This window comes from Azolla caroliniana, unplaced genomic scaffold (genome assembly GCF_043228905.1).
Source record: "Azolla caroliniana isolate FFs.n. ecotype wild unplaced genomic scaffold, voAzoCaro1.0.p SCAF_18, whole genome shotgun sequence".
NCBI classification, from domain to species: Eukaryota; Viridiplantae; Streptophyta; class Polypodiopsida; order Salviniales; family Salviniaceae; genus Azolla; species Azolla caroliniana.
Window position 1 is genome coordinate 13,830,817 of NW_028230453.1, and position 25,317 is coordinate 13,856,133.

At 45.0% G+C, this 25,317-nt stretch overlaps 1 protein-coding gene across 1 annotated transcript; it reads left to right on the forward strand.

Moving 5' to 3' along the window:
* The first annotated feature begins 7,051 nt into the window (after positions 1-7,051).
* Positions 7,052-9,285, forward strand: LOC147852449 (uncharacterized). Its single transcript, XM_087333907.1, has 4 exons — positions 7,052-7,908; positions 8,278-8,410; positions 8,503-8,667; positions 8,813-9,285. The coding sequence occupies exons 1-4, from the start codon at positions 7,226-7,228 to the stop codon at positions 9,239-9,241; spliced, it is 1,410 nt and encodes a 469-aa protein (XP_087190033.1). The 5' UTR covers positions 7,052-7,225; the 3' UTR covers positions 9,242-9,285.
* The last annotated feature ends 16,032 nt before the right edge of the window (positions 9,286-25,317 follow it).

The window sequence follows — 25,317 nt, forward strand, 5'->3', positions numbered from 1 at the left end:
GACGGTTTGGAAGCGTTCTCCGCCATCGAATTTGATTCGGACGACAAACACAACGTCCAATAGAATTATCGTAGTAGCCATGATATCCTAGATGACCCGGAAGACGACGAGTCGGACCACATACCAAGTCCCATAATTGTTTACGTACCCGTATTTAACGTTTAAATACGTATAGTACCTCATAATTTGTATAGTACATACTATACCTCAATGTTGTTCAGTCAAATATCATGTACATTTGTCCAATACGTACATTTGAAAAAACAGGTATAATACGTATTTATAAAAAAATGTAAGTAAAACCCCAACAAAAAGCAAAAGAAAAAAAAGATTTTAGTGAAAAAGAAGAATAGAAGAGATGATGAGGACGACGAAGAAGGAGAAGAAGAAGAAGAAGAAGAGAGAAAAGAAGAGAGAAAAGAAGAGAGAAACCTATCCTGAGTGTGATAATCGTAGACTATTCCTCAATCTATGAAGCCATAATCGTAAATAATTACAATTTGAAATAGAATATCGTGATACACACTTATACTGATTTATAGAATAAGTGAATGTTGACATCCATATTATAAGTGTTTTAGGATGTGAAATGTTCAAATGTCTTATATGCATTTTAGGATGTAGAACTATAATGTACATCACAAAATTGTGTAAACATAGATGCTTTGTACAATATTACAAATATATTTTAGAAAAGTAATCATTTTCAAATTCTTGAAGTATTTAACATACTATATGTAAACTACATATTTTATAAGTATTTAACATATTAAACAACGTATTTAACGTATTTTTAAATTGGGAGGTACTATACACGTATTAATACGTTATATATGTATGGTATCCGTACCGTATCTAACGTACCTAACAACCTTGATACTGACATTGGAGCTGGAAACAACAAAACTAGAGCCGGCGACAACAAAACCACAACCAGTTACAACAAAACCGGAAGCTCCGGACAAAACGATCGGCATAGACCATTAAGAGGAGGAGCGAGTTCCGACACCACAACCTGAGTCACCGACGGAACATGAGGAGCGAGTTTTGACACCGGCCCTGGCAACACAAGAAGACAACGACACAATGCCTTACCAATATCCGAGGTATCAGGGTGACCTGGATGTGGAAGCCCACGTTGTCGTAGTGTAATTTACACACTACGAGGAAATTGCATTTTGTCCATCCGGATAGAGAATGAAATACCCGGTGAGAACCGGACGAAGAGGAACCGGCAAGGAGGAATCGGCAAGGAAGAGCCGGATGAAGAAGGCCGGTGAGCGTCTCTTACGGGATGAAGAGACACAATTGTAAATAAAAGAAACATTAAAATTTCTGTTACGTGCATAGGGCAGGATTCGAACGCTGCACCTCCAGCCTTACCATTATACTAACTTATTCTGAGTGTTTCAAATATAGATTTAATACGTATAAAACCTTTATTTTCGCCTACCTTTATTAAAAGGTAAGTCATGCATTTTAGAATGCGTGAAAACTTTATTTATATGCACACTAATAAAATTTCTCATGCACATCTAGCGGGCATGAATGCTAAATTTAGGAAATCGTAGTGGGAAAAGAAAAGCATGCAAATTTAGAGAGCATAAACACTTTAGAAAAGCAAGAAGCTATGCTTAGCCTCTCCCGTCCTTATATAAGGAGGAGAGAAAGATGTATAAGGGTTGGTTATTTTTGGATTAAGTATTGATCAATATAAAAATTATTCGTGGGATTCACGATTTATGCATCTACTTCTTTCTTAACAACCTAAGTACCAATTAATATAGTATACTCGTGTGATTCACGAGTTTCTTATCTTTCTCTTTGCTATCTACTCATAATTAATCTCTATCTCACGATCTCCTTTCTCCTAGTCCAAAACCCCAGCGGTTCCCACCCGACTCACGTAACGATCCGCCGCCAAGAGGCACGACACAAGTGGTGAACCCGACGTGAAAACGGGTGGCAAGGAGATGGAGAATCAACAAGCTAACAATATGATGGCGATGTTCGAGCGGATGCTACAAGAACAACGCGCGATGTCAGAGATTTCAACAGTAGTAGAGCGGCTCGTGCAACGCAACGGGCAATTCAACGGTAAGGATGTGTCGCGATATTTGTAGGACTACAAGGCAGAGATGCTCCGGTGCCGGATTTCGGAAGGACTGCAAGTGACATCCTTCAACCGGGTGGTGACCGACGGGCTTCAAGGGAGTATCCACGGGTTACAACAGCAAAATCCGACGTGGGAAGCATTTGAAGAAGCGTTAAAGACCATGTTCGCCATCGAGGACTCCTCCAAGGCAACGCGGAGGGGATTCGAAGATTGGGTGAAAACGCCAGGTAAGGGGCTGAAGGTCTTCGAAGTGTTTTCGTCATTCGAAAGTCGGTTCGAGGGGTTGTCCGCGAGAGATCAAACTATTCTTGTACCGGACAAAGTCATCATGTTTTTGCGAGCTGTGGACGTCCGGGACGGAAAGATCTCGGAGTGCTTCTGGAGGACACGACCACCGAAAATGGCCTCATCGAAACGTGGGAAAGCGTGCGGGATATCGTCACGCGATACACGAAGAGGGGGCAGTGGCTTGCTAATGGAGAGAAGAGGGTTTCGGAACCGATTCCGAAACCGAGATCCGGATTGGAGGACCATCAACTGTGGGCTCGAGAGACTACGACCGAGAAGGGGATTGACGCAACCACAGTGGAGCAGTTGTTGAAATATATGGAGAATCTGAAAATCGCAATGATGAAGAAGTCGGGAGACCGTCCCACAAACTCCAAGTATATGGACCGTCGATGTATATGGTGTGATAGCACCGAACACGATCGGAGGGATTGCGACGAGCACAAGGAGGCGTTATGATGGGATCTTATCTACTACGAGGGAAATCGGATTCATTCGATGGACTCTCGGAAGCCACTCCGACCGAACTTCTGGAAAGGCGGCATGAAGAAGGTTCTAGAGGAGGAAATAGCGTTAAAAGGTAATTATGCGACAATCGCGGGAATAAGTGTGGGTGAGTCGTCGGGAGCAAAGGCATCTTTTTGGCCAGATATGCTAGAAAACCCCGAGAAAACCGACTCCAATGAGATCCAGAGCACCGCGGAAAGCATCTGTGAAGCTACAGGATGGGAGTGCCCCGTGGATAAGAATAGCGTGTTTGCTTTATGCCAATTGCATGAAGTGTATGTAGATGAGAAGCGACGACGCACGGATGAGGCGGCCGGTCCATCGAAGATACCGGAAAGCTAGAACTCCGGCGGTAAGGGAAAAGAAAAGATGATTCCGGCATTCAAGCTTGCCTCGGACATCGAACAACAAACGGACTTGAAAAAGGTGTTTGAGGAGAGAATCCTCGATAGCCGGGTAGATTTTTCGCTTCGAGAATTACTCGGAATAGCGAAGGAGTTCCATGATCTTCTTGTGGATCTCGTGAAGAGAAAAAGGCAAAGTACGGAGGAGAACGCTCCAAGGGTGAATGCAAATACCGTTCTAATGAATGACACTGAATTGGAGGATGAAATACCGAATTCTCACTACACAAAGCCACACTGGGCACGCGCAACTACGGAGACTCCGGTCCGAATTGGTAACATCAAAGAGCCCGTGCTAGCATTGATTGATCACGGATCGGAGATCAACTTGATGTCCAAGGAGTTCTACTGGAAGGGTAAGTGGCCTATTAACACGAATCATGGGTGGAAGATCCGGGCAGCCACTAAAGCAACGGAAGAGCTATTTGCGGCTTGTCCGGATGTGATGGTGAAGATCGGGGATGTGGAGATAGACCAAAATTTCTTCGTGCAAGATGAGGTCTCACACTCCGTGATCCTCGGGCAACCCTTTATCACGGCTTCACGGATGGAGACAAAGGTGCTCGATAGCGGTGCGGCTTTTGCACGAATTCGGAGCCAAAACGGAGGGAAATCTATCCAATTCCTAACTGTGTCGGCAAATCATGAAAGGAACAAGAGGGAGCTCTTGTCCCAAATGGACTGTTGTGGAGTGGGGAAGTGATAGTCCGAGAAGCCCTGATACCCCACACAGGAAGAAGACTCTCGGAGCAAAACAAGTACGAATCGGTCCGGATGGGGCATCAACGTACGCAGCCGTAGCCGGAGGAATGAAGAAAGAATACAGAAAGGTAGAGAGTAAGTTACGGTCGGCATCAATAATAAAAGAAGATGAAGAAATCGTGGGGGTAGTCGAAGAAGTGTTCTATGGGAGCATGCTACAACGGCTTGAAGAGCTTGTGGAGGGTAAAAACCAAGAAGACCAGGTAGTCCTGGTGGAATCGGTCGAGATGTATGAGATCATTGCGAAAATGGGGCTGGATGCGTTCTGCAAAGAAGAAGTAATGGTAAGTACGAAATACAAGACCGTGGAGAAGAAAATGAAACCGGCCATAGGACCACTACCCGCCAATAGCGAACAAAAGAGGAAAGAAGTCTTGGGAGATCCAACACTTCGAAAGTCCGTGGATATCAGACATGCCTTCTCGGATGAGACCCGGAAGAAACTTTGGATCGGTGGAGGTGGTTTCCTCTCACAAGAAGAAGAAGAACGGTTTCGTGAGATGCTGGAACAACATGGAAAAGCATTTGCATTCACATTGAAGGAGATAGGGTGCGTTGATCCGAAGATAGTGGAGCCGATGGTGATCTTCACGATTGACCATGTGCCGTGGAGCCTGAAGCTGATTCCGGTGCCGCGGGCGCATATTCCCAAAGTCATCGACTTGCTCAAGGAGAAGGTGGCGATGGGGATTCTAGAGCCATCAAACGCTCCGTACTCAAATCGATGGTTTACGGTTCCGAAGAAGAATGGGTCACTCCGATTTATCCAAGACTTGCAACCGGTGAACAAGGTCACGATTCGGAATTCCGGAGTCGGTCCGATAGTGGACGAATTTGCGGAAGCATTTGCCGGTCGCGCGATATACTCCATCGGAGACCTATGCTCCGGATATGACCAATTCCAACTAGCCGTAGAACTTTGTTGTTAAAAAACGCGTATTTTACCCATAGAGTACGGTTTAGAATACCCACACGTATTCTAAATGTATTCTACCTTTTGGAACTGTCATTTTTTTATGAGCCTAAATTTGTAAATAATTAAAAATAATAATTTTGTAGGGCTTTTTTTAGTAGTGAAATCAGAAAAAGTAAAGAATTGGGGGTTTTTTGTTTTGACTCACTACTGTCTTCATTTTGTAGCCTAAAGGTTTTTACGCAGGTCTTTAGAAGCAGCCTGCAGGAAGGAAGCATAGTTTTAGTTCATTTTCAAAGAATCAAAGGTAATTTCGTCATAATATATGTGCATGTATGAATAATTTTGGTCTGTTTATGCCCAAATGGAATGTGGATTAAAATATGTTTTGAGGGTCTCAAAACAGAAAATATTTCAGAATATTTAGAAAACTCTGAATTTGAAATAGATTTTCCATGGAATCTAGATTAAGTAACATACATTATTGAGAAAGAGGGCTGAAATTCAAATTTCCATTATGTTATGACTTCCCCATAACTTAATTAACTTATTAAGTAACATATAGGGAGACGATATTAAGTATTTACCATAGATTAGCATGCATATTACATATGCATCATGCATGTTTGAAATTTGAATGATTTATGTGTGGTTATGCCCAAATGCAAGTAGATTAAGTATATGTCTTGCATATTTAAGAATATTTTAGAAAATAGTAAATACTCTTAAATAGATTTGAAATTTTCTAAAGGATCGATTAAGTAGCATATATATTTGAGAAAGAGGGCTAGAATTTCCATTATGTGATTACTTTCCCGTATAGTTAATTAACTTATTAAGTAACATATATGGATATGATATTAAAGTAATTAGGTCATAGAATAATAATATACAAATGCACGTTTGAAATTTCAATGATTTCTATTTGTTTATGCCCAAATGCAAGTGGATTAAAATGTAATTAGAAAGAGCTCTGAAAATTTTCGTTATGTGATGACTTCTATGTGTTTTTGCCCAAATGCAAGTGGATTAAAATCTAATTGAGAAAGAGGGCTGAAATTTTCGTTATGTAATAGATAATTAACTTATTAACTAACATATATGGAGGTGATATTAAAGTAATTACCATAGAATAGTTTATGGTTAAAATCATCATGGATTCATGAATAATTTATGGTTAAAATCATATGTTTAAATCATATACATTGTGACATTGTGGATTCAATGTTCATGAATAATTTATAGTTAAAATCATATGTTTAATGATATACATATGTCATCTTCGCATTGTGAATTCATGACTAATTTCTTGTTAAATTCATATGTTTAAATGATATACATAATCACATTGTGGATTCATGAATCTAGGACAATATATATAAAAGACAACTCTCGAGTCTCTAGAATTCGATATTAGTGGTCACCAATTAAGCAACTATGCCACGCAAAGAATCTCCCTTATGGGACAAATATTGTTTGAATAGACAAGCTGGGAAGTCATATGGGTCCTATTATTGGGATTGCCGATTTTGTGGTCTTCATGGGACCGGGACACTAACACGTTTAGTTGCTCACCTTGCTGGAATTAAAGGTGAAGGTATAGACAAGTGTGTGCAAGTAACTCTAGAGGCATATCAAGAGGCTATAACATTAGCACAAGAAAGTGAATTGACTCGCAAGAAGCAAAAACGCATCAAAGAAGTGGAAGCCATGGAACAACAAATTGAGTTTAAAGAAGGCATGGTGGAATCAATGGTTGATTCAATGTTCCAATCACAACCATCAATAGCCAACACATGTGCCTCATCTAAGAAGGATACAATTGACCAAATTCCTATGGATATTGAAGATACAGAAGGTTCAAGAAGAAAAAGTCTCACTCAAAGCACCATAAGGAGAGGATCAAGTCCTGCTATGTTGATGAAGAAAGACTATGCAAACACAATGTTAGTTAGATGCATTGTGGAAGGTAATCTATCTTTTAATCTTTTGAAAATGTCATGTTGGAGGAACATGTTGTTAGCTTTCTTTGATATTGGGGAAAAGTATAGTGGTATTACCTACAATGATTTAAGAGTTAAGTATTTAAAGAAAGAGCATTTGAATGTGCAACAAAAAGTGGAAAATGTGAAAGCCCTTTGGCCAAAATATGGAGTTACAATACTTTCAGATGGATGGATTGACACTAGCAAGAGAGCACTTGTGAATATTTTGGTCTCATGTTGTTATGGAACTATGTACCTCAAAACTATTGATTGTAGTGGTGTTTCTACAAGGGTTGATGGTCCATGGCTGGCTGAAATGCTTTCAATTGCAATAAAGGAAGTAAAACCCGAAAATGTGGTGCAAATTGTCACTGACAATGCATCTAATTGTGTTAGCATGGGTCACATTCTAGAGACTGAATTCCCAAGCCTTGTATGGACTCCTTGTGCATCACAATGTCTAGATTTATTGCTAGAGGATATTGGGAAGTTGTCTTGGGTTCATCGAGTGCACGAGAGAGCAAATTATGTGGTTAAACTATTCACCAAGAAAAGGAATGCGCGGAAAATTTTCAGCAACTATTCGTCTCTTGTGCTTCTTAGGCCAAGTGCCACTCGATTTGGCTACATTCTTATTGTCCTTGAGAGGCTTGCAAGAGTTTGGAGAGCCCTTGAACAAACTGTGGTTAGCAACTATTGGGAGGATTGGAGTGACTCCAAAAAGCCAGATGTTGTCAAGGTGAAGTCCATTGTGCAAGACAACTCTACTTTGCCTTCAATTATGATTGTAATTTCTATTATGCGCCCACTGTTTTCTGTTTTGCGGCTAACTGATCGTGAAGGATCTACAATGGGCTTACTTTATGAATTCATGAGGAGGGCTAGAGACATATTGCAACGAGGAGCGAGAGAAGACACATCAAACAAAGACATGTAATTTATTCTAATATTATTATTTCTATGTAGTAGGTAGTATGTACAATTGTTATTAATTGTATCTTTTTCATTTCTTTGAATCATTGTTATCATCGATGTTATGCATATTTCCAATAATTGATTTCTATAATATTCATATTTATGTTAATGCAAATATAAAGAGGTTTTGGAATGCTTTGATTGTCATTGGTCATGGTTCAAAAAGCCAATTCATATTGTTGCACATATTTTGCATCCTTTATGGAAGCCCAAAGATCAACCAATAGTTATGAATGCAGAGATGACAGATGGATGGCTTGGGTATATTCAAAAGTTATATTCTATAGATGAATGTGAAATCTTACAAGATCAATTTGACATGTATAGAAATGGTGTGGGCCGATTTAGCAATGAACTATCAAAATCACACATTGCAAAATGCAAACCTATCTCATGGTGGGAAAGATATGGGGACAATGTGCCCTTACTACAATCATTAGCTTGTCGAGTATTGTCTCAGGTATTATAGTTTAAAAAAAAAATTGTGTCAATGTTATTAATCTTTTACAATGACATATATTCATGTTGTTTGTTGAATACTTTGTGTCATAGGATTGCTCTTCTGGAGCTGCTGAAAGAAATTGGAATGCACATGCGTTGGCACATACAAAAAGGAGGAATCGTTTGAAGGTGAAACAAGTGGAGAGATTAGTATATGTTAGAGAAAACTTAAGGCTTGTTCAGAGCTTTCAAACTCATGTTGGTCTTCCAATGCAGGTCTACATCTTTCTTATTCATATTTGACATTTGACGTTTAGAGTCTAGACAAGTCATTTATAGGTTAATTAATGAGCCTTGTGAATTGGTTATGGTTTTAAAATGATCAATCATGATCATGATACCATGATATTATTTGATTTAGGTTAATCCAGATGAGATAGACATTGACAAGACTCCTGAAATGCCTCCATCAACAACCGATATTGACACTCAAGTCGCACAAACATATTTTGAGGAAGCCGAGGCTATGCATATTGGTCGGGTTACTCGGAGTAGATCTAAGTTTGCTACTATGATAGTGGATGAAGGACTGGTAGGTTCAAGTTCTAGCACTATTAGAGGAGGTCGTGTTCGTAGTCGTGCTTGTGTGAGAGTTTCAAGTACAAGAAGGGTACTTACTCGACAAGCTACAAATATTCCTTGCAATGCTGAATATGGTAATGATGATGGAGAACAAGATGATGAAGACATTGACAATGACACAATTGATTCATTTTTTGATAGTGATTATGTGGACAACTATGATGATACAACTGAATCCTCAAATGATGATGTAGAAGAGGAAATATAATTGAAAATAGAATGAAGATCATTTATTACTGGTTTTTACATATTCATTTGAATTAGAGAACCAATAACTATGAGTATGAAGAAATTCTAAGTTCTAAATTAGTAAATTCTAATAGTATTTTGATCACTCTATTCAATTTCCACGATTTGAGTGTTGAAATGATATGTGTTTTCATTTTGATTCGAATTTCAAACTTCAATTGTGTTCACCACTTTCATTTTAATTTATAAAATATGTATATCATGTGTATTGAAACATAGATAACCATGTGGTATCGATGGAGAATAAAGATAATTGGTATTTACTCTATAGTACTCAAATTTCAAGTATCTTTGTATTCAACGTATTCAACGTATTTAACGTATTCAACGTATTTTACCTTTAAAATACGTATTCTAAGAACTTATATATATTTTTTAGAATACTTATAAAATACGTAGCATACGTATTGTACGTGTACGGTATGCTACGTATGTTACAACCATGCCGTGGAGAGCCGAGACATCACTACCATGCGGACACTGATAGGATTAGTCCGGATGTGTACGCTACCACAAGGCGCGACGAACTCAGTCGCACATACGATGAATGCGATGAACAAGGTGCTAGGGGATTGCATACCGGAGATAATGATGCCATTCCTAGATGACATTCCGATGAAAGGGTGTGCGGTGGAAGAAAAAGATGAAGCTATGGATGAACGGGGATGCCGAAGGTTCGTAGTCAACCATATTCGTGATTGTGAGAAAGTGTTACGGAAGTTAGAAGATGTGCATCTAACACTTTCTGGAGAGAAATCGGCATTCGGACAAGAAGAAATATTGGAAGTCGGACATCTATGTGGGCCCTACGGCCGAAGACCGTCACCAACCAAGATCAATGCGATTCAAGCTATGAAAGAAGTATGCGATTCACAATCCGAAGTCCGAAGGTTTCTTGGAGCATGTGCATTCTATCACATATAGATTTCGCACTACACACATATTGCGGACCCGCTCTATCACTTGTTGCGGAAGGGGAAGAAGTTCGAATGGAAACCGGAACACACCGAAGCCATGAGGAAGCTCAAGAAAACACTGCGGAGGGCTGAAGCTCTAAAGAAGCCGAACTATGACCGACCGGTTATAGTTGACAGGAACTCACGCTCCCTTCTCGCAACACTCGGCCACAACCGAGCTTAGAATCATACACAGAAAAAACGGTGAAAGAATACACGACACGAAGAAGAGAAGAGTACACAGGATGTTTACGGGGAAAACCCAAACTAAGGGAAAAAACAACGGCAGCCCACAGGCTGCAAACAATCACTATGTTAGAATGTACAACAGTGAGTTCACGGAGGCAACAACCTCGTGCTCACGATCTTCACCACAGGCGGCGGTTACAACAGAGGCAACAACCTCTTTCTCTCTCTGTACACAGTTACACACTCTCTCTCTCCTTGCACCAACAAGAATGACAACAACTCTACATTACACAATAAGTTTGCCCTAAGTCATATTTATACTAATATGACTTTTCGGCTATTTACAAATATAGCCTCGATGGACTCTCAGAAACATATTTACGAATATGTCTCTTCATCCGGTGAGCACTCCTCACCGGGTCTGCACCATTCGGCTCTCCATAGCCGGGTACTCCTCATCCGGTTCTCACCGGGTCTGCACCATCCGGCTCTTCGTAACCGTGTACTCCTCATCCGGTTCTCACCGGGTCTGCACCATCCGGCTCTCCGTAGCCGGGTACTCCTCATCCAGTTCTCATCGGGTCTGCACCATCCGGCTCTCCGTAGCCGGGTACTCATCCGGTTCTCACCGGGTCTGCATGATCCAGAGGGACCTGTTTCCTAACAAACTCCCCCTTCACTCCGGCATGGGATGTCTTGCTAGTTCGACTCGCTTCCGGCATGCATCCAGCTTGTTGGGTATCAGTACTTTGGTCAACATATCTGACCCGTTCTCGGCCGTGTGGATCTTCGTTAGCGCGAACTCCTGGTCATCTACTCTTTCCCGGATCCAGTGATACCTTCGCTGAATATGCTTCGTCCGGGAATGGTAGGGCGCATTCTTAGCAAGGTGGATGGCACTTTGACTGTCGCAGTAGAGCCGGTATTCATCTTGCCGGATACCGAGCTCTCCGATGAAGTCCTTCATCCATAATATTTCCTTGCCGGCTTCGACAGCCGCTATGTACTCTGCCTTCGTGGTTGACAACGCATCCGTCTTCTACAGCCTCGACTGCCACGAAACAACTCCTCCTGCATATGTCATTACATACCCGGATGTAGACCGGCTGGTATCCACATCAGCCGACATGTCTGAATTGGTAAAACCGTCAAGTTGAGGTTTTCCGGAGCCGAATCGGAGACACATATTCGAAGTGCCCTTCAGGTAATGGAGTATCCATTTGACCGCATTCCAGTGCTCCTTGCCGGGATTGCTCATGAACCGGCTCACCACTCCCATTGCATAACCTATATCCGGTTGGGTACACACCATTGTGTACATTAAGCTCCCGACGGCAGAGGCATATGGAACCTTCGTCATATCAGCCTTCTCTGCTTTCGTCTTCGGACTTTGCTTACCGGATAACCTGCAGTTTGCTGGGAGTGTCGATCCGACCGGTTTCGCATCTGACATGTTGAACCGATGAAGCACCTTTGTCACGTACTTCTCCTGTGACAGCCACAATTGCTTCGTTGACTGGTTCCGGATAATATGCATCCCCAACATCTGTCTTGCCGGGCCCAAGTCTTTCATTGAGAAGGTCCGGTTGAGAGCCTTCTTCAACATCCGTATTTTGGCTTGGTTTCGTCCGACAATCAACATGTCGTCCACGTACAGAAGGAGTATCAGGAAGTCGCCTCCTTCGAACTTCTTCACAAACACGCAGTGATCGGCCTACGTCTTGTGGTACCCTTGATCGGTCATGAAGGAGTCGAACTTCCGGTACCATTGCCGGGGAGCCTGCTTCAGTCCGTACAGGCTCTTCTTCAACCGGCATACCATGTGCTCCTTCCCTTTCTCCACGAATCCTTCCGGTTGCTGCATGTAGATCTCCTCTTCGAGGTCGCCGTGAAGGAATGTCGTCTTCACGTCCAGCTGCTCTACCTCGAGGTTCATGCTTACCGCTATACTCAGCACCGTCCGGATGGAGGTCATCTTTACTACCGGGGCAAATATCTCGTCGAAGTCCACGCCCTTCTTCTGTTGGAACCCCTTCACCACGATCCTGGCTTTGTATCTCGGGGGGTTGCCAGCATCTCCCGGTTTCAACTTGTAGACCCACTTATTTCGGAGTGCCCGCTTTCCTTTCGGCAACTCCACCAATTCGTACGTATGGTTCTCATGCAGGGAATCCATCTTGTCCTGCATGGCACTTAACCATTTTCGGCTGTGGGTGCCACCCTTCGCTTCTTCGAAGCTTTCTGGCTCCCCCTCATCGGTTAACAGCACATGCTCTGCATCTGGAAATCTCCGGGGGGCCCTTCTCTCTCTAAGAGGATATCTCCGTCTTTGGGCTTCGGTAACCGGCTCCACCATTTGCTCTTCATCCGAATCCCATTCGGGGTCTTGGCCGGTTCCTGTTTCAGCTTCCTCTACTTCTTCTTCTGCCGGTCCTGTATCCTCACCGTAACCAGCTGGTTCCTTGAGTGCTAACCGGTCTCTTGCTGGTTGGGTCTGTTCATCGTAGAATCGATCCTTACCGGTCGACTCGGAGCTCATTATCTTCTTCTCTGACTCCCAGTCGGCGAGCGTCTTGTCCTCCATGAAGATAATATCTCGACTCCGGAATAGCTTCTTGTCGACAAGGTCCCACACTCGGTAGCCGAACTCATCGTTGTCGTAACCGAACAATATGCATGGCCGGGTCTTTGGATCTAACTTTCCTCTCCGGTCCTTAGCTACATGCACGTACGCGAGACACCCGAATACCTTCAGATGCCGGTAGGACACTTCCTTACCGGTCCATACACTCTGTGGCGTGTCTCCGTCCAAGGGTACTGAGGGTGATCTGTTTATCACATATGTCGCCGTCGACAGTGCCTCAGCCCAAAACTTCTTGGGTAGTTTTGCATGCGCTACCATACTCCGGACCCTCTCCATTATGGTCCGGTTCATCCTCTCGGTTAGCCCGTTTAGTTCCGGCGTCTTCGGCACGGTAAATTCGAGCCAGATTCCCTTCGAGCGACAGTACTCCTCGAACTGCCCCCGGTATTCGCCTCCGTTATCTGCTCGAACCGCCTTCAGCTTCCGACCGGTTTCTCTTTCCACTCTCGCGTGGAGCTCTTTGAAGATGGATAACACCTGATCCTTCGTCTTCAACGGTGTGGCCCACAGCTTCCGGCTATGGTCATCTATGAACGTCACAAAGTACTGCGATCCTGCATGTGACTTCGTGTCCACTTGACACACATCAGTATGCACCAACTCCAATGGTGCATTATGTCTCATCGGTGGCCTCGGTCGGAAGGAGGTCCGGTTTTGCTTACCGGCCAGACAATCAGTGCACTTCTCCAAGTGCACGTTCTTCACTGGAATGAGGTTTTCTTCTGCAAGCCTCTTCATCCCCTTCTTGCTCATGTGACACAGCCTCTTGTGCCACAGCTCATCGGCAATGTCAGATGCCACGTTCACTTCCTCCGGACATAACCGGGCATTCATCAGGTACAATGTGTTGACCTTCCGGGCTCGGGCCACAATCAGGCTCCCCTTGCTGAACTTCATAACACCGTTCCGGATGCTACCTGTGTAGCCTTCATCATCTAGCCGACCGGCTGATATCAGGTTCAGAAGAACCTCCGAAACGTGTCGGACATCCTTCAACAGCATCTTGCATCCGGTTGGTGTTGTCAGCCACACGTCTCCTATGCCGACAATTCGGCATGTACCTTCATTCCCCATCCGGACACAGCCGTGATCACCGGCTGAGTAGGATGAGAAGCATTTCCGGTCCGGGTTAAGGTGGAATGACGCTCCGGAGTCGACCACCCAGGTCATCTCATCACCAACAAGGTTTATCTCACTCTCCTCGGTGATGAGCATCAACTCTTCTTCACTTGCCGCGATTCCGATCGTTCCCTTCCGGTCCGGTGTCCGCTTTGAATCAGTGCCGTCAGTTTCCTTGTCTTTACGGAAATGCCGACAGTTCTTCTGGAAGTTTCCCGGCTTGCCGCAATAGAAGCAAGTAGGCCTCCCCCTTGACTTTGACCGTGTCCCCGACTTTTCACGGTTCTGGGGGCTACGGTTCCTTTGTCTTCCGCGTTCCGATTCGGTAAGGAGCGCTTTGGAGTCGGAGCTCGTATCCTTATCTTTCCGACGCGCCTCCTCATCTAGCAAGCTCGACTTCACTCTTGGTAGGGATAACCGTTTCCCTTCCGGCCCGGCATTGCCCAAAGTGACAACCAACGTCTCCCAGCTATCCAGGAGGGAACCGAGCAGGAGTAGTGCTAGTACCTCATTGGCAAGAGGTACTTCCAATGATGTTGCCTGGTGGACCAGCCCTTGGAAGGCATTCATGTGCTCCCCCCTGCTGGAGCCATCTTGGTACCGGAGTCTTACTAGCTTTCGGAATACCGAAACCTGATTAACAACATTTTTGTTCTGAAACATAATGTCGATCTTCTCCCAGAGCTCATGAGCCTTGCTCTCTTCATTGAAGTTGTTGTATAGACTCATGTCGATGAAGCACCGTATGTAAGCCGTTGTCTTCATGTGCATCACCTCCCATATCGTGGCATCGATTTTGTCCGGTCTCTTGTCCCCAAACTGAACCGGCAACCAAAGATCTTTAACCACGAGCATGTCCCTCATCTTCGACTTCCACACTGAATAGTTGGAGCCGGTGAGCTTGAACATGCCTCCCAACGAGTCGTCCATTTTCTGTGTTGTTTCACTCTGATACCACTTGACAGGAACTCACACTCCCTTCTCGCAACGCTCGGCCACAACCGAGCTTAGAATCATACACAGAAAAAACGGTGAAAGAATACACGACACGAAGAAGAGAAGAGTACACAGGATGTTTACGGGGAAAACCCAAACTAAGGGAAAAAACAACGGCAGCCCACAGGCTGCAAACAATCACTATGTTAGAATGTACAATAGTGAGTTCACGGAGGCAACGACCTCGTGCTCACGATCTTCGCCACAGGCGGCGGTTACAACAGAGGCAACAACCTCTTTCTCTCTCTGTACACAGTTACACACTCTCTCTCTCTCCTTGCACCAACAAGAATGACAACAACTCTACATTACACAATAAGTTTGCCCTAAGTCATATTTATACTAATATGACTTTTCGGCTATTTACAAATATAGCCTCGATGGACTCTCAGAAACATATTTACGAATATGTCTCTTCATCCGGTGAGCACTCCTCACCGGGTCTGCACCGTCCGGCTCTCTGTAGCCGGGTACTCCTTATCTAGTTCTCACCGGGTCTGCACCATCCGGCTCTCCGTAACCGGGTACTCCTCATCCGGTTCTCACCGGGTCTGCACCATCCGGCTCTCCGTAGCCGGGTACTCCTTATCCGGTTCTCACCGGGTCTGCAACATCCGGAGGGACCTGTTTCCTAACAATTGTAATGGTTGATACAAGTCCAACCGGAATCGGATGGGTCATCAATCAACTCGACTCGGATGGTTCGCGATATCTGATCCGATTTGGAGCAAAGGTTCTCAACGAAAGGCAACGCGGGTATGCGCAAGTCAAAAGGGAATTATGGGGAGTCGTGTGGGCAATCAAATCGGATCGAGATTATTTGATCGGAGCCGAAGTAGTGATCGAAACAGATTGTCTTCTGATACTCGGGATGATGCGGTGTTGTACTATACCGGATGTGGCTATGCTAAGGTGGATTGCATATGTTATGTCACTTAATCCGGAGGTAAGACACATCTCCGGAAAAGACAACGTTGTAGCGGATATGCTATCAAGGGCGCGGTTCGGAGATGACATAACCGAATCCGATAATGAAGAAGTTTCCGAAGACTACTTTGCTTCGGAGCACATATGCCGGGTGGACGTAATCCAAGAATTCCGGGAAGAAGAATACGAGGGAGAAAGCTTGTTGATTGGGAAAATGCTACGAGAAATCGAGGAATCATCGGACAATAAAGAGAAGAGAGCCGAGATCCGAAGTAAGAAACGGCAAGTCCGAAAGTTCTTCTTGAAAAATGGATTTTTATGGAAGGAGCCGAAAAGACCGGGTGGCATACCAGTTCGAGTAGTCGGGACAAAAGAGCAACAAAACCAGTTAATGTCTGAATTTCACAAATCTGATTGGGCTGGACATCGGGGAACATGGGCAACATTTGGGAAGATCAAGCAAAGATATTGGTGGAAGAATATGTACAAAGATGTCGCGGAGTTCACGGAAAGCTGCGAGAAGTGTCAAATCTACTCCAGAGTTCGACACCGAGATGAGTTACATCCGACATTGTCACCGACAATCAACTTCAAATGGATGGTCGACATTGTAGCCATGCCAACCAGGATCGGACAAAAGAAGTACTTGGTGTTAGCTCGGGAAGATCTCACAAATCAAGTAGAAGGTCGGGCGCTACGAAGAAAAATGTGTTCTGCGGTATGCCAATTTCTTTTGGAAGAAGTGTTTTGCAAGTATGGGTGCGTAGGACAAGTGATTGCGGATCGGGGAGAACTTCACTCTGATAAAGGTAGGGGATTCTTCGCCAAACATGGAGTTCAGTTAACACTAACAACGGCATACAATCCAGAAGCCAACGGGAAGGTCGAGCGAGGACATAGTCCGATCGTCAAAGCACTTGCCAAAGCATGCAACGGAAGGGTGATGGATTGGCCGCAGATGCTCTTGTATGCACTATGGACGGATCGGACGAGCCATAGCTCCGTAACCGGTTATATGCCGGCAGAACTTATGACCGGACAAGCACCTGTCCGGTCATAAGTTCTGCCGGCATATAATGCCGACGGAAACCGCAATCGCGACATGGACAATACTACCGTGGAAGGAAGAGATGAGCCGAGAAGAACTACTAGCGGTCTGGATATGACAACTGGAGGGAAGACCGAAAGATGTAGCGGAAGCGTCACGCCGACAACAAGAAGCGCGACTCCGGAACAAAAGCCGGTTCGACACCAAGCACTGACTACGACCACAGAAGATTGAAGAAGGAGATTGGGTGATTGTCTATGACAGTAGTTTGGATCATCAACATACAACGGTACGGAAGTTCGCAAAAAGGTGGTTCGGCCCATATGAGGTTCGGAAAGTTTTCGACAACGGAACTTACCGACTAAGTCAGTTGGATGGAACGATGCTACGAGTGCCTATAGCAGGGAAACGGGTGAAGATCTTCAAGAAGCGGACTAACAACGAATCTTATGTAGCCATAGACGAGACCGACAATGAGGAGCAACTAGACAAAGATCGCAGTGATGCGGATAGCGAAGAAAGTGGACTTCAACTCGTAGTCGACATAAGGAAGATTTGGAGAGCGATACGGATGGAGGCGAATATAGAACATCGGGAACTTCGGCACATACCAGAGGATGTGCGGGTTTAGAGGGGGTGAGTGTCGTAGTGTAATTTACACACTACGAGGAAATTGCATTTTGTCCATCCGGATAGAGAATGAAATACCCGGTGAGAACCGGACGAAGAGGAACCGGCAATGAGGAATTGGCAAACTGGCAAGGAGGAATCGGCAAGGAAGAGCCGAATGAAGAAGGCCGGTGAGAGTCTCTTACGAGATGAAGAGACACAATTGTAAATAAAAGAAACATTTAAATTTCTATTATGTGCATAGGGCAGGATTCGAACGCTGCACCTCCAGCCTTACCATTATACTAACTTATTCTGAGTGTTTCAAATATAGATTTAATACGTATAAAACCTTTATTTTCGCCTACCTTTATTAAAAGGTAAGTCATGCATTTTAGAATGCGTGAAAACTTTATTTATATGCACACTAATAAAATTTCTCATGCACATCTAGCGGGCATGAATGCTAAATTTAGGAAATTGTAGTGGGAAAAGAAAAGCATGCAAATTTAGAGAGCATGAACACTTTAGAAAAGCAAGAAGCTATGCTTAGCTTCTCCCGTCCTTATATAAGGAGGAGAGAAAGATGTATAAGGGTTGGTTATTTTTGGATTAAGTATTGATCAATATAAAAATTATTCGTGGGATTCACGATTTATGCATCTACTTCTTTCTTAACAACCTAAGTATCAATTAATATAGTATACTCGTGTGATTCACGAGTTTCTTATCTTTCTCTTTGCTATCTACTCATAATTAATCTCTATCTCACGATCTCCTTTCTCCTAGTCCAAAACCCCAGCGGTTCCCACCCGACTCATGTAACGATCCGGCACCGAGAGGCACGACAACGTATAGCATTTCTCCAAAATTGGGAGGCGAATCATGTCTCCCAACGACTGAACGAAGCAGAGGCAGAACGATAAAAAAATGCGGAATTTGGCATGACTTTGGGGGGACCCGCGGCACGTTGGCACTCAAAGCACCTCCCCGGCAGTATCGCCACGTTTGACAAGTTAAAAACAAGATTTTTACAATTTTTCCATAGATAGGTGGATCAAAGAGAAATTGTCGGGCAATTCTGTACGACACGATATGACCCGTCAGAAACCATTCAGCAGTTCGGTATTCGGTTTGAGACGATGCATAGTCAACTCACTAGAGCACCGCCGGAAGAACAAGCGAAGGTGGTATTTTTGCCAACGCTCCGAGAACCCCCCTGAACTGTGTGTGCGGCCATTTATTTTCGGACCAACACAATAGACCAGGTCATAGAGATGGACAAAACTAGTTCGTGGTTAACGATGGGGGCACTCCAGAGAACACTCCCTACCAAAGAGGACCTACACTTTCGCTAGGCGGTCCAATGCACAATGCGCCTTAACCTCGGGCAATCAACAATAGAGTGCACGATGAGATCGCAGTGCATGCTATGTCATTCCTAGTCACACACAATGGACCGCTGCGAATACAACCTATTGAATCGGCAAGCTACACCAGTCCGGCACATGGAGACCCGGAACGACCGAGAAGGCAAAGAAGAACGATTTCAGCGAGACGATCGTTACCGACCGGTACAAGAAGTCCGATACAGTGACTGACGGGACGATTATAACCAGAACCGAAGCAAGAGAAGCCGCGACTATAATGGCGATCGTTATGATCGAGATTACTCCTCCGACTATAATCGGGGAAGAGAGGATCAACGGGGAGACTATGAAGACCGGCACCGGCAAGGATACTAGAACAACCGACGCTATAATAAAAAAAGAAACTCTCGGAAAGAGGATCATCAGGAACCAGCAAAGGATTACTAGCACTCAAATGGAACAAAGAAGAGCAGAGGAGCCTAACCAGGCAGTATCCGGATTTCAAGCGGGTAACAATGAGGTATATATTAATCTCATGTGCAAGAGTGCACATGTGTGAGTGGAATATAGGTACTAAGGTGTAAGTCCTATATTAAATGTACTTAGGAGTGGAGGATCTAGAATATCCCACTTAAGTATAAGGTCCTATTTAAGGCGTTATAGTCAACACTTCTAACTAGATTCTATCTAGGTAACTACGAAGTTACATGGTTGACTAACTAACTAAACTAAGTTTAGCTTGATCTCTCAACACGCCCCCTCAAGCTCAAGTGTGAGGCGTCCGACATCCGCTTTGGCTTTTGGCAGAGTCTAGCAATACACGGAAGGCGTATTGCTACTATTGCCGCTAGGAGGGACACTACAACAACCAATGTCCGGTAAAGAGTAATGAAAAACGACCCACAGTCAACATGGTGGTCGCAGAAGTGGTGGACATCCAACAAGTTACCACTAGATCAAAGGGAAAGATGGCTGAATGGGAGGCTCAAGAAGCTATCCACAAACAAGCTAAGAAATGGATCGAAAAGGCAAACGAACGGAATGTTACCGAACTGAAGGAGCAAAGGAACGTATTGGAGGAACTGACAGAGATGACGCAACAGGAGAACCCCACATGGCAAGCATTACAGGAATGCCAGATCATGCTACCACTGGGTCAGTTACTACAATTGTTGCCCCGATTCACCGATGGTTTAAAATCGGCATTGGCCCCACCAAGCCCCACACCAACTCCGACGTTCTTTTCAAATATGGAGGAAGGGCCGGTATTGGTGGATAGCAACAGTCCCCCAATCACCACCATTATCAAAGGACGAGAAGTACCGGGGACGATCGTCGATGGTGGATTGGGAGTAAACGTAATAAGCCCGTTCTGGCTCCGGATGGAGGACACCAACTCGGTAAGACTGGCCGGATTGATCCGGGATTTGGAGGTGACAGTCGGAGGCCATGATTTCTGGATTTCTGCCGTCTTCCTCCAATTGAACGCACAGGGAGCATACCCACTGTTGCTAGGACGACCATGGTTACGAACCTCCCAAATCAAACAGAACTGGCAGAAGAACAACATTATGTTCCGAAGGGAGAAAACTAAGGTAAGAGTACCCACGCACCCTCAAGCGGGCCCAGGCAAGGAGGTAACACCGTTATATGCCGAAAGCGTGAACATGTTGGAAGGGCTTGTTGATGAGGAGGTAGATGGCGACCTTGATGAAAACCCAAGGATAGTCCCTTTGTTCACATTGGACGTTGCAGAGGCGGTCTCCCCATATATTGTGCAACCAGAGGATGTCAGTGAGGCCCTAGAGCGGGAGATGGCGGTATCACAATGGGTGAAAGACTCACAATTGGAAGAAGTGAATTTGGGAACCGACGAAGAAACAAGACTGGTGCATGTGGCCAAAGAAATGCCACCGGAGGAGAAATCGGCAATGGTCACATTATTGAAAGAATTCCAGGACGTATTTGCGTGGTCATATGAAGACATGCGGGGACTGGACCCACAATTATATAAGCACCAGATTCATTTAAGCAAGGATGCGAAACTAGTAGTGCAGAGACGTTACCGGATGAATCCGAATTACGCGGCTAAAGTAAAAGTGGAGATCGACAAGTTGCCGCGGGTTGGGTTCATCTAACCGGTGAAGAAAGCCACCTTACTAAACCCGATTGTGGTGGTAACGAAGAAGAACGGAAAGATCCGAGTCTGTGTGGATTACCGGAAATTGAATGCGACCATTGTCACCAATGCATTTCTGCTCCCATTCACGAATGGAGTCTTGGATGTGGTAGCAGGCCACGAGGTGTATAGCTTCCTCGATAGATTCAACGGGTATAACCAAATCAGGATGCACCCGGATGATCATGAGAAAACAACGTTCGTCACCGAATGGGGAGTCTTTGTAGTGGTCGTGATGATGTTCGGACTAAAGATGGCACTGGCAACGTTCCAACGAATCATCATGGAAATTTTCGGGGAATTTATCCCAATGTTTATGCAAGTGTTCTTGGATGACTTTGCGGTGTACAGCAGGAAAGGAGAACATCTTGACCATCTCCGGTTATGCCTGGAGAAATGTAGAAGTTACCGGCTAAGTCTGAACCCGGCAAAATGCGTATTCGGGGTAACCAACAACCGCCAAAGCTTTGAGCCGGTTTTTAGGGAAAATATAGTGGCATAGCTGAATGCTCCGATAATTGACCGATCTTGCGACACCACTACATGCAACTATACACTAGACACCTTTCCAATGGACAGAACCGGAGGATAAGGCATACCATGTGCTCAAAATAATGTTGTCCCAGGCATCGGTCGTACAACCCCCGGATTGGTTGAAGGAATTTCATGTGTTCGTGGACACATCTGATATTGTGATCAACAATGTTCTTATGCAGCTCACCGAACCGAAGTGGTACCAACCGGTTTACTACGCCAGTTGGAAGCTCTCCCATGCGGAACAAAATTATTCAACAATGGAACGGGAAGCCTTGGGAATGATATACAGCGTAACGAAGTACCATCACTACTTGGTGGGATGGAAATTCTCATTCCACGTGGTTCATTTGGCATTACTGTACTTTGTCTCCAAGGCATCGCTAATCAACAAACTAGCACGATGGACGCTGCTTCTACAGGAGTTTGAATTCGAGATTTACCACAGACCGGGAGTACAACATGCAGTAGCGGATTACTTGAGCCCGTTAGAGTCCGGAGAGGCAGGTGATGGCATCATCGAAGAGCGGTTCGGAGCGACGAAAAGGAGACAACTTTACGGGAAGCTCACTGTGGAGTCGTTGCAGGACATTATGCCGGAGATGCAACGGCAAGGAAGATATGGTGAAGCGGATTGTGGTGGCCTACAAAATTGAAGGACTCGATTTGATATGCAAAGGAATGCGACTTATGTCAATGGATGGGCCAACCAACAAAACAAGCAAGGATGCCACAGTAGCCGGTGTTACCACTAGAGCCGTTTCAAAAATGGGGATTGGACTTCGTCGGACCTTTCAAACCTCTGGCAATGCGAACCAGGAACCAATATATCATTGTAGCAACAGACTATTGCACCAAATGGGTGGAAGCAAAGGCACTCCGGGATAATACCACGGCGTCAACGGCCAAGTTCCTATACGAGTACATTTGGTGCCGGTATGGATGCCTGATAGAATTGATAAGTGATCAAGGAGGACATTTCCTTGGTCAAGTAGTGGAGAGTTTGATGACGTTTTATGCGGTCGTACACAAGCAGAGTGCACCTTATTATCTGCAAGCCAACGGATTGGCCGAATCCACTAACAAGACCTTGCAGAACATCCTCTGGAAAATAGTCAATGAAAACTGCACCGACTAGAACACAAAGCTGTAGAGCGCGCTATGGGCTTACCGAACCGCGTACAAAACAAGTATCCGGGCAACACCATTATGGTTAGCTTTTGGATTAGAAGCGGTCATGTTGATAGAGTTTCAAATTCTAAGTTTGCGGATTCAAGTACGGGAAAGGTTAAGTGAGAAGGAATCGGAAAAAATCCAACTAGGGAAATTGTGTGAATTAGAAGAACACTGGATAGCTAGCATTCTGCAGTTGGAACTCGAGCAATGACGACAAAAAGCTTTCGTCGACCGGCACCTTATGGGGAACAAGAAAATGTTCGGAATCGGCAAAATGTTGGTGTTAGTATTTTAGACCCGGATGGGCAAAATGCCGGGGAAGCTACGGTTCTGGTAGACCGGACCGTACTCGATAACACGAGAGTTTAAAGGCTCATATTAGCTAGGAATGTTGGCTGGCGAAGTCGTGGAAAAGTGGGTAAACGGTTTCCGACCCATGCCGCGGAACCCGTTCAAACAACCGGATGCTGAAGTAGAAATCGGGAACGGCAAGCAGATAGCCGACAACCAAGAGGAGGAACATACAACGGATATGGTGTTGCCAGATACAAGGGTTTAGAATACCACATTTTATTAAAAAAAGAAAAAAAAAGGCCATCATGCAGGGGCGAGGAGTAGGCCATCATGGAGGCGAAAAACAATAAAATAAAATAAAATAAAATGAAGGCCATTAAAAAATGAACGGACACCTCAAAACGGTGTGACGTCACCCATTTAAAGCATACCACGCGTCATACAACCACTATTCAAGCACACAACGTGCATGCACGGGAATAGAGAAAAGGCGACAAAGATGGGAACACAAAACCTCCGCATAATAGAGTCTCTATCATTTCGCGAACAGAGAGAACTTAGCACATGAAGGCAGATAGGAGTGATTAGGCGAACGCAAGAAGCTACCACAGGCACACCAAAGCTCTCCACCACCACCAAAACAGACGACACGCTGGAGCCCATGGCACTTTCCGAGAATGCCAAGAAATGATTCAGTCAACATGGCTTGGAGGGCTTCCTACGGATAGCAGAGGCACGTCCGCACGAAGAAGCGGAAAAGGTCGCGAAGAAGATCGACCTAGAAGTAATCACGGAGGAGGCTATCCGCGCCTTAATCGGATTGCTAGAGGGAGGGATCTACTCCATTGAGAATCCTTCCCTAGAGACGCTGACGATGTTCTTCGGAGAGTACTCCCTGGCCAGCAAAGCGTACCGGAGACAGGGTGGCAACGACGCCTTGTTCCGAGAAGTAGCTCATGTGCTCCACGAGTATGGGTTCGTGCACCCCCGACCCCCGGCAATGCCAAAGAACAAAGCCGGATTCATCATCGCCACATATGAAGGGGTAAAGGTGGATTGGCCGGTAATCATCGCGGATTGTTTACGAGCGGCCATACAATCAGTGATAGACGCCAAGAAGGTGTGGACAACAGTGGCTCAATGGCTCACGCTCCTGGTGCCGTCGGTGCCGACATTAAAGGCAAAGAAGCGGGGCCGAATGGCTGATATGACGCCAAATAAGCCCTCGAAGTGGCAACAACTCCTTGCCAAGCACACTCCCGGTCGGACAAAGGGAGGTTCATCACAGAAGGAAAAGGAGCAGCCTAGTCAGAAGTGGCAGGCGAAGACAAAGGCACCGATAGGGCAACCGGAAGGAATGTGAGCCTATTCGGCCACTAACACCGATAGAAGTACCGATCTCACCGGGTCGATAGGCACAACAAGAGAAGGAGTTGCCGCTAGAAACTACAATACAACAAGGGTTTCTGGCGAGAGCAGAGCCAACACCGGAACCGGAACCGGCAAGGCAACAAGGCATTGGAAGTCAATGGCTGCGATGGATTGGAGAGCAGGTGGCCGGGGTTGTAAACCAAATTGAAGAGGAAGAGATAGCACAACGGGATCGGTTGTTTGCCACAACCGAAGAACTCGAGATGGCCCGATCAATGATCCGGTGCATGGAGGAAGAAGTTGAGAAGGCCAAAGCAGATGCAACCAGATAGGTTAGTCCAGGGCCGATAGAACTGGTGGCACCGGTCAGACAGGACCAAAACCGGCGGCACCGGTCACTTAACAGATAAATAACACGTCGATAGCTCACACAACACTAGACACAAGTATTACACGGGAGCAAGAACTCTCTACTCTCAAGGAGGAGTTAGAAATCGAGGAGGCCTTGAGGGCTAGAGAACGAGAGCAGAAGAAGGCAACGAAGGAGGAGAAATGAAAAAGTGAAGAAAACCTCCGGAAAAGCTGCCAATTAAATGACCAATTGAAGGAAGAAAAGGAGAAGT